Source organism: Calypte anna, chromosome 1 (genome assembly GCF_003957555.1).
Source record: "Calypte anna isolate BGI_N300 chromosome 1, bCalAnn1_v1.p, whole genome shotgun sequence".
Taxonomy (NCBI): Eukaryota; Metazoa; Chordata; class Aves; order Apodiformes; family Trochilidae; genus Calypte; species Calypte anna.
In genome coordinates this window covers 196,986,065-197,000,968 of record NC_044244.1, presented here as the reverse complement: position 1 = coordinate 197,000,968, position 14,904 = coordinate 196,986,065, and the positions used below count along the sequence as shown (strand labels likewise).

General features: G+C 48.2%; 1 protein-coding gene across 1 annotated transcript in view; it reads left to right on the top strand.

Moving 5' to 3' along the window:
* The window catches only part of FAM168A (family with sequence similarity 168 member A), a 105,377-nt gene that overhangs the window by 67,857 nt on the left and 22,616 nt on the right, over positions 1-14,904 (top strand). The window contains exon 2 of the mRNA XM_008495793.1: positions 13,552-13,632. Coding sequence (XP_008494015.1) covers positions 13,552-13,632 — 81 coding nt within the window. The remainder of the gene's footprint in view (positions 1-13,551; positions 13,633-14,904) is intronic.

The following is a 14,904-nucleotide window of genomic DNA, read 5'->3' as shown; positions in this document are numbered from 1 at the left end:
GGGCTGTTTCTGGGGCCACAGGGATGCTGTGTGTCCTCCTTGGGTAAGGAAGGATCTCAAGGGGTGCTTAAAATTCACCAGGGTGAAGCCATCTCTGCATCAGGGTTGCAGCATAAAACCTTCACTTGAAGGTGGAGAAACACCTTCCAGAAACACCTCCCAGAACATGATGACCTCTTTCATGTCCAGCTCCTCAAATCTCAGTTTCCTGCAGTTTTTTTTCCTCCCATCCTCTGCACCTCAGTGCAGCTTTCAGGTCAGATCAAGGAATTCAGGTTCAGTGTTGAGAATATAAGTAATTATTCCATTAAAAATAGATGGACTGAGCACATCTGCAAGCCAGCAAGAGCAGAAGGCAACTTCTGCTGGTGAGCTAAGTGGTTTTGACTCGAGTACACAAAGGAGAACAGAATTTTTCTGAGAAAATAGGCAACCCCATCACTTCCCTGCCCATAGCATCCCTTTGGTTTGTCATCCTGGATCAGCTCAGCTGCCATCTCAGAAGCTGTGCTGTGGCATCTCCTCACCTGCAGTGCTCCCCTGCTGCCCTTCCAAATGTTATCACAGCCTCAGAAAATGTTTACTACAATATTCAAGAGGAGACAGAGAAAGAAACCTCTGGGCAGGGTGAAAAAGGAGTCAGGTGCAGTCACTGTGGTCAACAAGAGGAAGAGTTACTCCCTTTTTTTCTTTAAATTGAAGATACTGGCTGAGTTCAGGGCTTAATGAAGTCGTTGTCCTTCATCCTCATGACATATTTTTCATCGTTTTTTGAAGTAAAAGTATTAAAACTAACAAAGATTAAGAAGGGAAGAAGCAGATCAGTCTTGGGGCAGCCTCACAAACCTCCTGCTGATCTCCAAAGAAAGCCCTGGAAGGAGGAGTTGGAATTTCCAAGGGGTTCAGCAAAGATCTGTAGAGAAACATCACAGGAGGGGAAGGAAGGTCCTTTCAGGAGAAGTAGTTTATGAAAAGATAAAAAGAGGGGTTTGAAGAGAAAATGGAAGGTTTTGCTGGTGGAAGGGGGTCCTGGTGTTTGGCAGAGGGCATTGGTGGGAGTTGGGTTTGTTCAGGACTTTCAGAAGTGACCTTGGAAAGGGAAGGAGGCCAAGCATGGGGATAATTTGAAATGATTCAGTGCAATAAAGGTGAGGGCTGGGTGCTAAGGTTTGCAGAGTTTTCTGGTGAGGTTTGAGGAACCAAGAATAAAGATGGAATTCAGGTTGAGTGAATGTGAAGTCACTGATGTGAGGAAAAGGAGTTTTCATCCCACATCTTAAGGTGTTTTGGGTCTGAGCTGAGTGTTCCTCCTCAGGAGCAGGGTCCTGTGCCATGGAAATATTTAGTGCTGTGCTTACCCCCTGTCTGAAAATACAAATGTTATGGAAGGAATAAACTGGGAAAGCAGCTGAAGAGACCAGAACATTCCAGTAGAGTTTTGAGCATCTCTTTGGTTCTTGCTGAGGGAAAAGGGTTTAAAGCTGTAAGAAGGGAGATGGGTATGGGATCTGTGGAAAAAGTTCTTTCCTGTGGGACTGAGGAACCCCTGTCCCAGGTTGCCCAAGGAAGCTGTGGCTGCCCCATCCCTGGCAGTGTCTCAGCCCAGGTTGGATGGGGCTTGGAGCAACCTGGGCTGTGGGAGGGGTCCCTGCCCATCCAGGGGTTGGAATTAAATGATCCTGAAGGTCCCTTCCAACTCAACCCATTCCATGATTCCATGGCATGTGGCACCACCAGGCCCTTTCTCCTGCCCTGCCCATGGCATCTGTGGTCACAGAAAACCAGAGGCAGGACTGAGTCAAGCTAAGACCAAGGAGAAGGAGGAGAAGAAAGAAGGAGAAGGAGAAGGAGAAGGAGAAGGAGAAGGAGAAGGAGAAGGAGAAGGAGAAGGAGAAGGAGAAGGAGAAGGAGAAGGAGAAGGAGAAGGAGAAGGAGAAGGAGAAGGAGAAGGAGAAGGAGAAGGAGAAGGAGAAGGAGAAGGAGAAGGAGGTTCTGGGGAGCCCTTGGAGCATCTTCCAGTGCCTGAAGGGGCTCCAGGAAAGCTGGGGAGGGACTTTGGACATGGGCCTGGAGGGATGGGATGAGGAGGGACAGTTTCAGGCTGAAAGAGGGGAGATTTAGATGAGGTCTTAGGAAGAAATTCCTGAATGTGAGGGTGCTGAGCCCCTGTCCCAGGTTGCCCAAGGAAGCTGTGGCTGCCCCATCCCTGGCAGTGTCTCAGCCCAGGATGGATGGGGCTTGGAGCAACCTGGGCTGTGGGAGGGGTCCCTGCACATGGAAGTAGATGATGTTTAAGGTCCCTTCCAACCCAAACCATTCTAGGATTCTAGGATTCCATGCCTGACTTTGGCTGCAGCTGATTCTTCCCACAAGTGGAATCCCTTGGAGGAAGAATAAGAATAATTCTTCAGGTCTTTTCTTAAGGAGAATAGGAGGAATATGACTTGGACTGCTGGAAGCTTAGCAATCTTCTCCTATCATAACTTATTTTAAATTCCTTCTAAATGAATAAAGAAATTAAATTCCAGCTATGTATTTCCCTGGGGAACATTACTGGATAAAATAGAGCCAGAGTTCAGTGTTTTCAGGAAAAAACCCCACAACTGTGGTGTCTTCTGTACATAAGATTTATGCTTTCTTCAGAGCAACAAAAAAATCTTATTTTATAATTTTGTGTCTTTCTTTGGGTTAGTCTGATAGAGAATGAAGTAAATAATTCTTGGGACTATTAAGATTGAGTGATTTAAGCAGTTTTCTAGAACTTCTTTCCCACAGAGCCTTGTCTCAGCCTAGGAGAGGAGATGTCACTTGTCTCTTGCCTTATTTTGATTGACAATCTGTCAAGTTCTGTCACTGGGGTTTATTTCTAGTACATGCCTTTAAGTAATCAAACAATCTCACTAATATTTTTGGACAGTTGCTTGGAGTTTTCAAGATGAGTTTTGGTTATGTAGATGTGTCCTGAACACAGACAGCTCCAATAAGAACCTGGGAGGTTTCTTTTGGATATTGGTAAGGAAGTAAAATTGAGATGGAGCTAAGAATGGAAATTGGATTTGGGGCTTTATTGGAATTGTGGCTCTTGGCTAATAGCTTGGAACTAGATTGGGCTTTTAAATGGTCAGAAAGGAGGTTTTCTCTAAATAAGACAAAATGAAGACAACATGTCCAAAGCTGCCCTCAATTTCTTAAATCTTTTTTGGTTTGGAATCTTTTTTGATTCCCAGACAGCTTTAAGCTCATGAATGGCATCAGGCAACCCCCAGGTTCCATGTAAGAGCTCAGAGCTCTCTGGAAATCCATCACCTGGATTTCGTCTACCTGGATTTCAGCAAAGCCTTTGACACTGTCCCCCATAGCATCCTCCTGAAAAAGCTGTCAGCCCATGGATCAGCCAGGAGCACTCTGTGCTGGGTTAGGAACTGGCTGGAGGGCCGGGCCCAGAGAGTGGTGCTGAACGGGGCTGCATCAAAATGGCGGCCGGTCACTAGTGGTGTCCCCCAGGGATCAGTGTTGGGCCCAGTGCTGTTTAATATCTTGAGTGAGGATTTAGATGAGGGGATTGAGTCCATCATCAGCAAATTCACAGATGACACCAAGCTGGGAGGAAGTGTGGATCAGCTGGAAGGCAGGAGGGCTCTGCAGAGGGACCTGGAGAGACTGGAGAGTTGGGATGATCCCAATGGGATGAGGTTCAACACGGCCAAGTGCCGGGTCCTGCACTTTGGCCACAACAACCACATGCAGCGCTACAGGTTGGGGACAGAGTGGTTGGAGAGCAGCCAGGCAGAAAGGGACCTGGGAGTCTGGATTGACAAGAAACTGAACATGAGCCAGCAGTGTGCCCAGGTGGCCAAGAAGGCCAATGGCATCCTGGCCTGGATCAGAAACAGCGTCACCAGCAGGTCCAGGGAGGTGATTCTTCCCCTGTACTCAGCGCTGGTTAGGCCACACCTCGAGTCCTGTGTCCAGTTCTGGGCCCCTCAGTTTAAGAAGGATGTAGAGGTCCTGGACCAGGTCCAAAGGAGGGCAACCAGGCTGGTGAAGGGACTCGAGCACAGGCCCTATGAGGAGAGGCTGAGAGAGCTGGGGCTGTTCAGCCTGAAGAAGAGGAGGCTCAGGGGAGAGCTCATTGCTGTCTACAACTACCTGAAAGGAGGCTGTAGCGAGGTGGGAACTGGACTCTTTTCACAGACGACCTTCAACAAGACAAGAGGACACAGTCTTAAGTTGTGCCAGGGGAGGTTTAGGTTAGATATTAGAAAGAATTTCTTCACGGAGAGGGTGATCAGGCTATGGAATGGACTGCCCGGAGAGGTGGTAGATTCTCCGTCCCTGGAGACATTTAAAAAAAGACTGGATGTGGCACTCAGTGCCATGGTCTGGGAACTGCTCAGGTGGGTCAAGGGTTGGACTAGATGATCTCTGAGGTCCCTTCCAACCCGGCTAATTCTATGACTGTGACCTGCTTCCCAAGGAAGCAGAATTCCCCAGCCCCACAGGGCAGGGAGGTCCCAGGAGCCATCCCTTGACTTTGAGCCCCAGCTGGGAAAATCTTTCCAGGCAGACAGGACCTCATTCTGTCAATATTGTGAGCCTGTGAAATGGAGACAAATAAACCACAGCACATGCCCAGGGCATCAAAGCCTCAGCTGAGGGGTTTCTCTTCATCCCCTCTCATTCCCAAGTTGCCTCTCCCACTCTCATGAGTTCCAATGGTGCTTCCTTGGGAGTCTGTGCAATCCAAAGGAAATGGTCATGAAAAGAAAGTTATTTTCAGCAGGATAATGGAGTTTTTCTCAGCTAGAAAAGACCTTTAAGGTCACCAAGACCATGTGTTAACCCAGCACTATTAACCATAACCATGGCCTCAGCACCACAGCTCCAGGGCTTGGAAATCCCTCCAGGAATGATGGGGACTCCACCACTGCCCTGGGCAGCCTGGGACAGGGAATGACAACCCTTTCCAGGAAGAAATTGTTCCCAATATCCAACCTAAACCTCCCCTGGTGACACTTGAGCCCATTTCCTCTTGTTCTATCACTTGTTCCTTGGGAGAAGAAACCAACCCCTCCTCATCCCAACCTCCTCTCAGGGAGTTGTAGGGAGCCAGAAGGTCCCTTTTGGGGAAGAAATTGTTCCCAATATCCAACCTAAACCTTCCCTGGTAGAACTTGAGGCCATTTCTTCTTCTCCTACTTCTTCTTACTTGGGAGACCAACCCCCCCTGGCTCCTATGATCCCAGAGCTCCTTTCCAACCCAAATGATTCTGGGATTCTGGTCCACCTGCAACTTCATGCCACGAATAGGGTGAGATTCCAGCTCCAGATCACAAACAAAATTATCAGGAGCATCTCAATAACACCCCAGCCAGTGCAGCACTAAAAAACCCAGGAGCACCAACCAGGTCTCTGCAGGTGCAACTTGAGGCCATTTCTTCTTGTTCTATCACTTGTTCCTTGGGAGCAGAGCCTGACCTGTCCTCACTCCAACCTCCTCCCAAGGAGTTGCAGAGATCCAGAAGTTCTCCCTTCCTCCTCCTTTTCTCCAGGCTGAACACCCCCAGCTCCCTCAGCTGCTCCTGCTCAGATTTCTGCTCCAGACCCTTCCCCAGCTCCATTCCCCTTCTCTGGACACACTCCAGCCCCTCAATGTCCATGAGGACCCCAAAACTGAAAGAAGTTTTCCTTCCTCATCTTTTCCTCTGCAGGTTCAGAGTTGCCTCCCCTCCTGGGACGTCTGCCTGCCATCCCATAAAATCTTCACAGTCCTGGAAATGGGGAGAGACTTTTAAACAGGGATATTTGTTGTAGGACATAGGACATAGAACATAGGGTTTTAAACAGAAAGAGGTTAGGTTCAGGTCTGACACAAAGAGGAAATTTTTTAATCATGATTTTTATGATTTGGATTTATCCATCTTGGACACAACAGGGACAATTTTATGTGGTTGCCTTTTAATCCATGGAATGGGGGTGGTTAATGAGCTCTTGAGATATTGCAGCCAGTGTCTGAGCTGGAGTCCTTGGTGTTCATTGGGTCGAAGGCTGATTTTACAGAGCTGTGTCCTGCACTTAGATAAAGGACTTTATTATCTGTCCCTGAAGAAGTCCTGGTGATAGGGCTGCTATTAGGAGTCTATCACTGCTGGAGATTTGCTAGGAATAAAAAAAAAAAGAAGAGTATTTTGTCTTGTAAATTAATTTAGGCTGCTTGTAGCAATAGAAGTGTTAATCAGATAGCAGGCAGCAGAAACTCTGTGGGAACAAATTAAATGCCACGTGTTGAAAATCAAGTGTCAGAAGTGACAATTCAGTCACCCCAGCACTGCTGGGAGGCTGAAACGTGGGCCAAGCCACGTGGGTTTTCCAGCTGAAAGCAGCAAATTGAGTTTCCTTTCTTCTTCAAGAGTTTCAAGAGTACCCAAGTCCTGCAGAGACCTGGTTGGTGCTCCTGGGTTTTTTAGTGCTGCATTGGCTGGGGTGTTATTGAGATGCTCCTGATTATTTTGTTTGTGATCTGGAGCTGGAATCTCACTGTGTTCATGGCATGAAGTTGCAGGTGGACCAGAATCCCAGAACCATTTGGGTTGGAAAGGAGCTCTGGGATCTTTGCAACCACAGAGCAACCAACCAGCTCCAGGGGTTGGTATTTATTTTGGTCAAGAGACAACAGTGGTAAAAAGAAAGGGAATGAGGAGAGAGCATAAAATGGTTGGGGCTGGAAGGCACTTCAAAGATCATCACAGTTCACATCAAAGTTCATCAAAGTTCCAACCCCTCTGCCATGGGCATCTCCCACTCATCCAGGTGCCCAACAGCAGGCAAGGGAAGGGATCCATGACAGGCTGGTTGGCCATGGGTTTTTGTCCCCAAAAAATCACAACTAATGGAGGAATCAAAAGAAGAAATGGTTTTGTGGGTGATGAGGGGAGAGGAGCAGCAGGGAGAAGGGAAATGTGGGCTTGGAAAGGGAGACATCAGTGGCTGAGCTGAAAGAGCTGTAAGACATCAAGAGTGAATGGAGGGGGTGTTGTTTCCACCAGATAGGATCATAGGAGCCAGGGGAGGGATGGTCTCCCAAGTAAGAAGCAGTAGGAGAAGAAGAAATGGCCTCAAGTTCTACCAGGGAAGGTTTAGGTTGGATATTGGGAACAATTTCTTCCCTGAAAGTGTTGTCATTCCCTGTCCCAGGCTGCCCAGGGCAGTGGTGGAGTCCCCATCATTCCTGGAGGGATTTCCAAGCCCTGGAGCTGTGGTGCTGAGGCCATGGGGCAGTGGTGGCCTTGGCAGTGCAGGGTTCAGGGTTGGACTGGATGATCTGAAAGTTCAACACTTGGCTGTGTTGAACCTCATCTACAACCTTGCAGCCTGGTGAGGATGCTGGTGAACCAAAGGAGGATTTTCCCTGACAAAGAGTACTCTGATGGTGCATCTCCAGCTTTGTCTTCTATAAATTCAATCAATTTTTTCAAATCTGGGGACACCAGAGGGAAGGGGTGACACCCAGGGGGATCTGGGAAGCTTTGAGGAACTCATGGGGTTCAACAAAACCAAGTTCAAAGTCTTTCACCCAAGTGGGTGGAATCTTTGGTACCCACAAAGGGCTGGGGGACGAAGGGATGGAGAGCACCCCTGAGGAGAAGGACTTGGGGGGTGCTCATGGATGAAAAGCTGGACATGAACCTGCAATGTGTGCTGCCAGCCCAGAAACCAACCATGTCCTGGGATGCATCCCCAGCAGTGTGAGCAGAAGGGACAGGGAGGGGATTCTCCTCCTTTCCTCTCCTCTGGTGAGACCCCCCTGGGGTCCTGGGTCCAGTTCTGGGGTCCTCAGCACAGGAAGGATGTGGAGGTGTTGGAATGAGTCCAGAGGAGGTCATAAAAATAATCAGAGGGTTGGAGCAGCTCTGCTGTGTGGTCTGAGAGAGTTGGGGGTGTTCAGCCTGGAGAAGGCCCCAGAGAGACCTTTTTGTGGCTTTTCGGTACATAAAGGGGGATCTGAGAAAGGTGGAGAAGGGTTTATTGCATTGACCAGACAAGGGAAAGTGGTTTGAAGTGAAGGAGAAGAGGTCTAGATTGGATATGAGGAAGAAATTGTTGAATTTGAGGGTGCTGAGCCCCTGTCCCAGGTTGCCCAAGGAAGCTGTGGCTGCCCCATCCCTGGCAGTGTTGGAGAAAAGGTTGGATGGGGCTGGAGAAGAGGAGGCTCCCAGGTGAGCTCAGAGGAACCTTCCAATATCTGAAGGGGCTCCAAGAAAGCTGGGGGAGGGCTTTGGACACGGGGGAGTAGGGAGAGGAGAAGGGAACTGGGTTAAAAGTTGGAGAGAAAGGGGAGATTGAGGTTGGAGATGGGGAAGAAATTCTGGAATTTGAGGGTGGGGAGAGCCTGGAACAGGTTGAGAGAGTTGGGAGTGTTCAGTCTGGAGAAGAGGAGAGGAGAGAGAAGAGAAGGAGAAGGAGAAGGAGAAGGAGAAGGAGAAGGAGAAGGAGAAGGAGAAGGAGAAGGAGAAGGAGGAGAAGGAGAAGGAGAAGGAGAAGGAGAAGGAGAAGGAGAAGGAGAAGGAGAAGGAGAAGGAGAAGGAGAAGGAGAAGGAGAAGGAGAAGGAGAAGGAGAAGGAGAAGGAGAAGAGAAGGAGAAAGGAGAAGGAGAAGGAGAAGGAGAAGGAGAAGGAGAAGGAGAAGGAGAAGGAGAAGGAGAAGGAGAAGGAGAAGGAGAAGGAGAAGGAGAAGGTTCTGGGGAGCCCTTGGAGCATCTTCCAGTGCCTGAAGGGGCTCTAGGAAAGCTGGGGAGGGACTTTGGACAAGGGCCTGGAGGGATGGGATGAGGAGGTACAGTTTCAGGCTGAAAAAGCGTAGATTTAGATGAGATCTTAGGAAGAAATTGTTGAATTTGAGGGTGCTGAGCCCCTGTGCCAGGTTGCCCAAGGAAGCTGTGGCTGCCCCATCCCTGGCAGTGTCTCAGCCCAGGTTGGATGGGGCTTGGAGCAACCTGGGCTGTGAGAAGGGTCTCTGCCCATGCAGGGGTTGAAACTGGATGATTTTTAAGGTCCCTTCCAACCCAAACCATTCTCTATGAAGAGCCAACAAACATAAATCCTTATACCTCAGAAGCCAATCTAAGGTATAAACACTTCTTGTGTATTTTTAAACCCAGTGGGGTTAAATTAAAATTAAGTTTTAAATTTACAAGCCCATTTCCCCTGGCACAAATTGCCCCAGATTCTGCTACTTCCTTATCTTTCAGTACATCCAAAAAAGGACTAAACCACATTAATTTCCCTGCACCTTTCCCATCTCTGTTTCCCCTTAAAATAGAAAGGAGAAGGTTTCTTGCTGGAGGTCAGCACTTATCAAAGTGCCTGAGATCAGAGGGGAAGACAGAGTGGATCTGAAGCTATTAAATCTTCCTTGATAGCAACAGTTTTTATCTGAAACTACTCAGCCAATGGCCATAACTTTCATTCAAAACAGCAAAAGCCACCACAATAAGCAAGATGCAGCCCTAGCAGGTTAAAAATTACCCCCACCCCAGAAAAAAAAAAAAAAAAAGAGAAAGGAAACTTAAATTTATGGTTCCTCTGCCTGGAATAACAGTGACATCTTTCAAGAATTTTTTTTTGGAGGGAAAAACTTCCCCCAAGCCACAGTTTTCCTGTGGTTTGATTTATTTCAGGCTTGGTTTTGAGCATCTAAACCTGGTGCTGAAAGTGTTGGTCCCAGTAAAAGAGAAGGGATTTTTTTCCTGAGTTTGATGGTGTGTTAAGTGCTGGTGATATCTCAGAGGGCACAGAACTCTATTTGTCACAGGTTTTGATAGGAGGACTATTATTTAGGGGTTATCCAGGACTTCTGAAGCAGTTCATGGGATTATTGGAGGTTGCCCTGGGTAGTGGTGTAGTCTCCATCCTTCTGGGTATCAAAGAAGAGGGGAACGTGGCACTTTGGGGGATGATTTAGTGGTTTGGTGTAGGACTGATGGTTGGATTTCATGATCTTGAAGATCCTTTGGTCCTTTCCAACCATGATGGTGAAGATTCTGTGGTTCAGGATTTCTGTGGGGAGATGAAACAGCAGCAAGGACCAGAAGGAGCTCTTGGTGCCCCAAGAGGGTGTCATCAAGATGCCATCAGGGAAGATGCTGTGATAGGACAAGGGGGATAATTTTAAACTAAAAGAGGGGAGATTTGAACCAGATACAAGCAAGAATTTTTTTTATAATGAGGGTTGTGAGATACTGGCCCAGGTTTCCATGAGAAAACCTCATCCCTGGAAACATTCCAGGTCAGGTTGGATGGGGCTCTGAGCATCCTGATCCAGTTGGAGATGTCCCTGCCTATGGGTTGGACTGGATGAGCTTTAAAGGTCCCTTCCAACCCAAACCATTCCATGATTCTGTGATTTTCAGTGGTTGACTTCCTTCCCAACATCATGGCATGGACACAGCCATCAGCTCCTGTGTGCCAAGGAGGTAAAATCTGTGTAGAAACAGAATTATGGGGTTGGTTTAACACCCCTGTCCAGGTTGGTCTGGAGGCAAAGTGGGAGCTTGAGAGGGCTATGGGGACCTCCAAAGCAATAAAAGTCCTGGAAAAGAAATAATTAAGTTATATTATGAAGTGGAGAGTAGGCAGGGATATTTGGCATTTAAGATCTTCATCACTGATGTGCTGCTTGCAATCACAGGATCTGCAAATAACTTTCTGAGGAGCTTTTTGATTGCTAAAAGGCTGTGGGAATTCCTGAGCACAACAACAACAACAACACAGTTTTATGTAGGGAAAAAAGCATAAAACAAATCTGTTGAACTGCTGCTTACCCAGCATTAACTACAGCAATTGTTAATTAACCTGATTTAGAAGCCAAATATATCACTGATGAAAATGAGAGGGTAGAACATGCAGACATTTATTCCAGTACAGTGGTCATGAGTGTTGAATGAGGTTTATTCCAATGAACCTCAAGTTTTTGCTGCAGTCTTTGGGTGCCAGGTTTTAGAAACGTGCAAAGAGATTGCTCAGAAAGGGGGAGGAAAGACCCAACTATTTTATTTAATAAATAACAATAAGATTAATAATAATAATAATAATAATAATAATAATAATAATAATAAAAAGATGGAGTGTGAATTGATTGCTAATTACCTCTTTCCAGCCTTTGCTGGCAACCAGCAGGCAGTGTCAGTGGAGCTTAGCATGGAAAAAACCTCTCCAAGGGTCATTTTGTCTGTGGTTGGGTTTGCTCTGGGACCAAGGCCAAGGAGATGCATGGATAAACCAGGGAGGTGGCTGTGAAACAGGAAAACCAAACTCTCCTCCAGCAGGGAAAAGCTAAAATGTCCTTTTTGGTCTATTGGAAGGGTGATGCTTCTCTTCCCAGAAGCAAGGAAGAAGCCAGGAGGTTGTTTGGGAGTTGTTGTTTTCCCTTAGGAAGACTTCCAAGAAATGGAGGGAGAAGAGTAACCAAAAGCAGAAGGGAGCAGACCATGGTGTGGAGGTTTTTTTCTGTGGTCTTCATGGAGGAGAACTTCTGATATGGGTCCTGCACTGGGGTCACACCAACCCCAGGCAATGCTTCAGGCTTAGGAAACTTGGAAAGTGCCCCAAGGAAACTGGGGGTGATGGTCAAGAGTGACTGAATATGACCCAGTGTGTGCCCAAGTGGCCAAGAAAAGAGGAAGGATCTGCAGAGGGATGTGGATGAGCTGGATTGATGGGTTGAAGCTCTGCAGAGGGACCTGGACAGACTGGATCCATAGGGCAATTGTCTGAGGTTCTGCAAGGCCAAGTGTCACCTCCTGCACTTGGGTCACACCAACCCCAGGCAATGCTCCAGGCTTAGGGAAGAGTGGTTGGAAAATGCCTGGAGGAAAAGGAGCTGGGGGTGATGGTCAAGAGTGGCTGAATATGACCCAGTGTGTGCCCAGGTGGCCCAGAAGGCCCCCAGCATCCTGGCTTGTATCAGCACTGGTGTGGCCACCAGCAGGAGCAGGGCAGGGATTGTCCCCCTGGGGTGGGCACTGGGGAGGCTGCACCTGAAATCCTGGGGTCAGTTTTGGGTCCCTTGTGACAAGAAGGACATTGAGGGGCTGGAGTGTGTCCAGAGAAGGGGAATGGAGCTGGGGAAGGGTCTGGAGCAGAAATCTGAGCAGGAGCAGCTGAGGGAGCTGGGGGTGTTCAGCCTGGAGAAAAGGAGGAGGAGGGGAGAACTTCTGGATCTCTGCAACTCCCTGAGAGGAGGTTGGAGTGAGGAGGGGTTGGGCTCTGCTCCCAAGGGATGAGGAGGGGTTAGTTTCTTCTCCCAAGGAACAAGTGATAGAACAAGAGGAAATGGCCTCAAGTGTCACCAGGAGAGGTTTAGGTTGGATATTGGGAACAATTTCTCCCTGGAAAGGGTTGTCATTCCCTGTCCCAGGCTGCCCAGGGCAGTGGTGGAGTCCCCATCATTCCTGGAGGGATTTCCAAGCCCTGGAGCTGTGGTGCTGAGGCCATGGGGCAGTGGTGGCCTTGGCAGTGCAGGGTTCAGGGTTGGACTGGATGATCTGAAAGGTCTTTTCTGTTCTTTTAATTGGGTGGCTGAGCACCTAGAGTGGAGGAAAGAAATTGGGAAGCAAATCTTAACTGTGATGGTGCTGAGCCCCTGTCCCAGGTTGCCCAAGGAAGCTGTGGCTGCCCCATCCCTGGCAGTGTCTCAGCCCAGGTTGGATGGGGCTTGGAGCAACCTGGGCTGTGGGAGGGGTCCCTGCCCATGGCATGGAAGTTGGAATTGGATGATCTTTAAGGTCCCTTCCAACCCAAACCCATTTGGGTTTCTATGAACATCTGAAGTGATGGGGCAAAAATGCCTGCTATCTATCAGATAGGACACTGGATTATATTTAGGTGGGAAAAATTGAAGCAATTAATCTGTGATTTAATAAATTATCTTTTAAATAGTCCCTAAGAGGCAGGAAAAGTTTCTAGAAGTGTTCAAAGCCAGGTTGGATGCAGCCTTGAGCACCTTTGTCTGGTGGGACGTGTCCCTGCCCATGGCAGAGGAATTGGAACTTTGGAAAGTGATCTTTAAGGTCACTTCCAACCCAAACCATTGACTCTGTGCCTCTAAAACGTTGTGGTTTGTGGAAGTGCTGAGCACCAAGGATTCAGGCTGGGTGCTGAGCTTTGCTCTTAGGATGCAAAGTGCTGTGATGCCCACGCTAGGATGGCTGCAAGGGGACCCCAGAAGAACCTTTCCAATTGAGCTGTGCTGGTGGGGTTGTGGAGCTGAGTTCTGCATTCAGGGTCTGTATTTTTCTTGAGTCTTTTCTTCAGACCTCATTGACCATTCCTTCATTCTGTGTTCTGCTTATCATCCTTTTTTTCTAGAGGAATAAAGGGGAAGCATTGATGATGTGTGAGTCTGTAGGACACGTGCATGGTCCTACCAGTGCCTTGGCCACCTAAGAATCCAGCATTTTGCTCACAAACATGGTTTATTCCTTTCCAGGGATCCTCTTCTCTCTCTGTGCTGATGGAAGGGTAATTTCTGTTTTTTTTTTCTTTCTCTTTGCAGGTTATCCAACGGGTTATCCCACTGCTGCCCCAGCCTACAACCCAAACATGTATCCAACCAGCAGCCCCGGCTACGCCCCAGGTAAAAATCCAGACAAAATGGATCATGCTGAAAAGGAGGATTTGCCTTTTGCTGCTTTGGTGTACAAAATCCAACAGTTCCCATGTGCTTGTTGGCAAATAATTTCCAGGGAAGGGGCCTGTGTTGTGTTTTTTCCTATCTGACTCTTCCATTCACTTCACCCTCTCCACTGGGGATGGTTTCTCCACGTTGCAAAGCACTTCAAACGATGTCTTAATCCTAATCCCAGGAATTTTATTGTCCTCATTGCTGTGGTCTCTGAGCATTGGTGGCTTTTAATATTTTCTGAATACCTCATGCTCCTTCTCCCTTCTCCTTCCCCTTGCTTGGCCTTCTCTCCTCCTTTCCTGATGTAGATGTAGATGGTAGAATGCCATCAGCTGTGTCCTCTTGAGTGTCTGGATCCCCCATGCCATCTGTGTCTTTACTGTCCCCTGCTTTCCTGTGGCACTAGTGGACTCTGGGTCTCTCCTAATCATAGAATCAAAGAATTGTCTGGGTTGGAAGGGACCTCAGAGATCCTCAAGTCCAACCCTTGATCCACTCCCCCCGTGGTTCCCAGCCCATGGCACTCAGTGCCACATCCAGGCTCTTTGGAAATAGCTCCAGACACGGAGAATCCACCCCTTCCCTGGGCAGCCCATTCCAATGTCTGATCACCCTCTCCAGAAAGAAATTCTTTCCAATCTCCAACCTAAACCTCCCCTGGCACAACTTGAGACCATGGCCTCTTGTCTTGCTGAGAGTTGCCTGGGAAAAGAGAGCAACCCCCCCCTGGCTCCAACCTCCTTTCAGGGAGTTGCAGAGAGTGATGAGCTCTCCCCTGAGCCTCCTCTTCTTTAGGCTGAACACCCCCAGCTCTCTCAGCCTCTCCTCATGGGGTCTGTGCTCGAGTCCCTTCACCAGCCTGGTTGTCCTCCTTTGGACAGCATCTCCATCCTGCATCCTCCTCCTCACAACAACAAGCCCCAAAAAATCAATCAGCTCCAGTCTGTCCATCCATCCCTGCTTTCTCCTCCCTTTACACAGCCAGCTTGACCTTCAGAAGTTGCCTCCTGATTGTTTGCTCTGGAATAATCCTCCCCAAACCTCGTTAGTCAGCAGCTTTTATGAACACAAACCCACCAAGACTTTGATTTTTTTTTTTTTTTCCCCTACTTTGTCCTGGCAGCTGTGGCTGTGGGTGTCCTCTCTCTCATTAAAGATGCTTAACCTCCCCCATGCTTTGATTCCTACTAGATTTTCTCCCTACAATTCTTTGCAGCAAGCAGT